The 1,240-nt window shown below is 47.7% G+C and overlaps 1 protein-coding gene across 1 annotated transcript; it reads right to left on the bottom strand.

Annotated features, from left to right (window-relative positions):
• Positions 1-475: 475 nt before the first annotated feature.
• Positions 476-817, bottom strand: BJ212DRAFT_1489317 (uncharacterized protein; the record flags this gene model as incomplete). Its single annotated transcript, XM_041341411.1, has 2 exons — positions 476-684; positions 736-817. 2 exons carry the CDS (start codon positions 815-817, stop codon positions 476-478), a joined length of 291 nt encoding a protein of 96 aa, XP_041185360.1.
• Positions 818-1,240: the final 423 nt, after the last annotated feature.

Genomic DNA, 1,240 nt, shown 5'->3' on the forward strand with positions numbered 1-1,240 from the left:
CCTCATCAGACCTCGCATGACGAGCAAGCGATTCGTCACGAGAACGGTATAGATGACACTGAGCCCCACCGCGGTGCAGAGGTAGGCAAGCTGGACATTGATTATCGTACCATATGACGCCGGCACTCGACTGGATCAAGACGAGGATAGACATTGCTGCTGAAGATGTCAGTGACTGCTGTCGCTTGATAAATCATGGACCGCACTAATCATGGCGATATAGATAGCGGACATCGGGATTATCACGTATCTCGCCCAATTCCATATCACACAACATCGGTGAAGCTAAATATTTTGAGTCAGACCTGTCCTGCCCATATGGAAAATATTCAACTTACAAGCAGGGCTTGCATAAACCACTCCATGACGAAGTAACTACAATAACGTCAACATCAAAGGTCCTGATATGGATAGGCAAAGGCATTTCACCAGGAAATCGCCACAATATTGATAGGGTAAGCCACTTCATTCTCAATTAATGCGACGGCCCACCAGGCGTATCACGAAGGTCTATCCAGATCATCTGGGTGTATTTTGCGTTCGCAGCGAAGCCTATTGTCCCCAATACAAAAGTGATCAAGACGTAGGGAAGTAGAGCTAAGCGATGATCTGCAATCTTCCCACCATGTTGAGGCCGTCGCATGAGAGTAGCCGCCGCTTGTACAGTAAGGATAAAGAATCCGCCTGTTGCGGTACATATGTTAACTTCCAAATTGTCGCAGACTGAAAACTTACCGTAGGATACTGCTCCTAACATCATTCCGTCGAGACGAGATCGCTCAAGCCACAGATCTGTCGATGGGGTGTCGGATGACATGGCCCACAATTTGGTCACTGACCGGTATAAGGAGGTCGGGATAAATATTGCCGAAGCGCCCTATTCGGTGGTGGAAATAGCCAAAAGGATGATTGAGAAAGAGTGGGCAGAGCTTGAAACGTCCTCGTCATAGTAGTATCACGGATTTATGATTCGATGATCGAATAGCAGTGCTCAGCTGGTGCGGATATTCTCACCTTTACAGCGAAAATTTGGACAGGCATTCCTATAGACTGACCATGGCCGCCGCCAAGTGAGTTTGCCCAACTTGCGGTTGGTCGAACAAAGTTAGCAATCTCGTCTGATTGGACCGTGACATACGAACAAGATAGCGACCAGCGGCGTTATTGGATGCCTGTATATTTATACCAGAGTGGCGTAGCTCTGAGAGACTAGCTCAAACTTGGGTTCAAACTTTTGCGG

This window comes from Suillus subaureus (assembly GCF_016647635.1).
Source record: "Suillus subaureus strain MN1 chromosome Unknown BJ212scaffold_259, whole genome shotgun sequence".
Lineage (NCBI taxonomy): Eukaryota > Fungi > Basidiomycota > Agaricomycetes > Boletales > Suillaceae > Suillus > Suillus subaureus.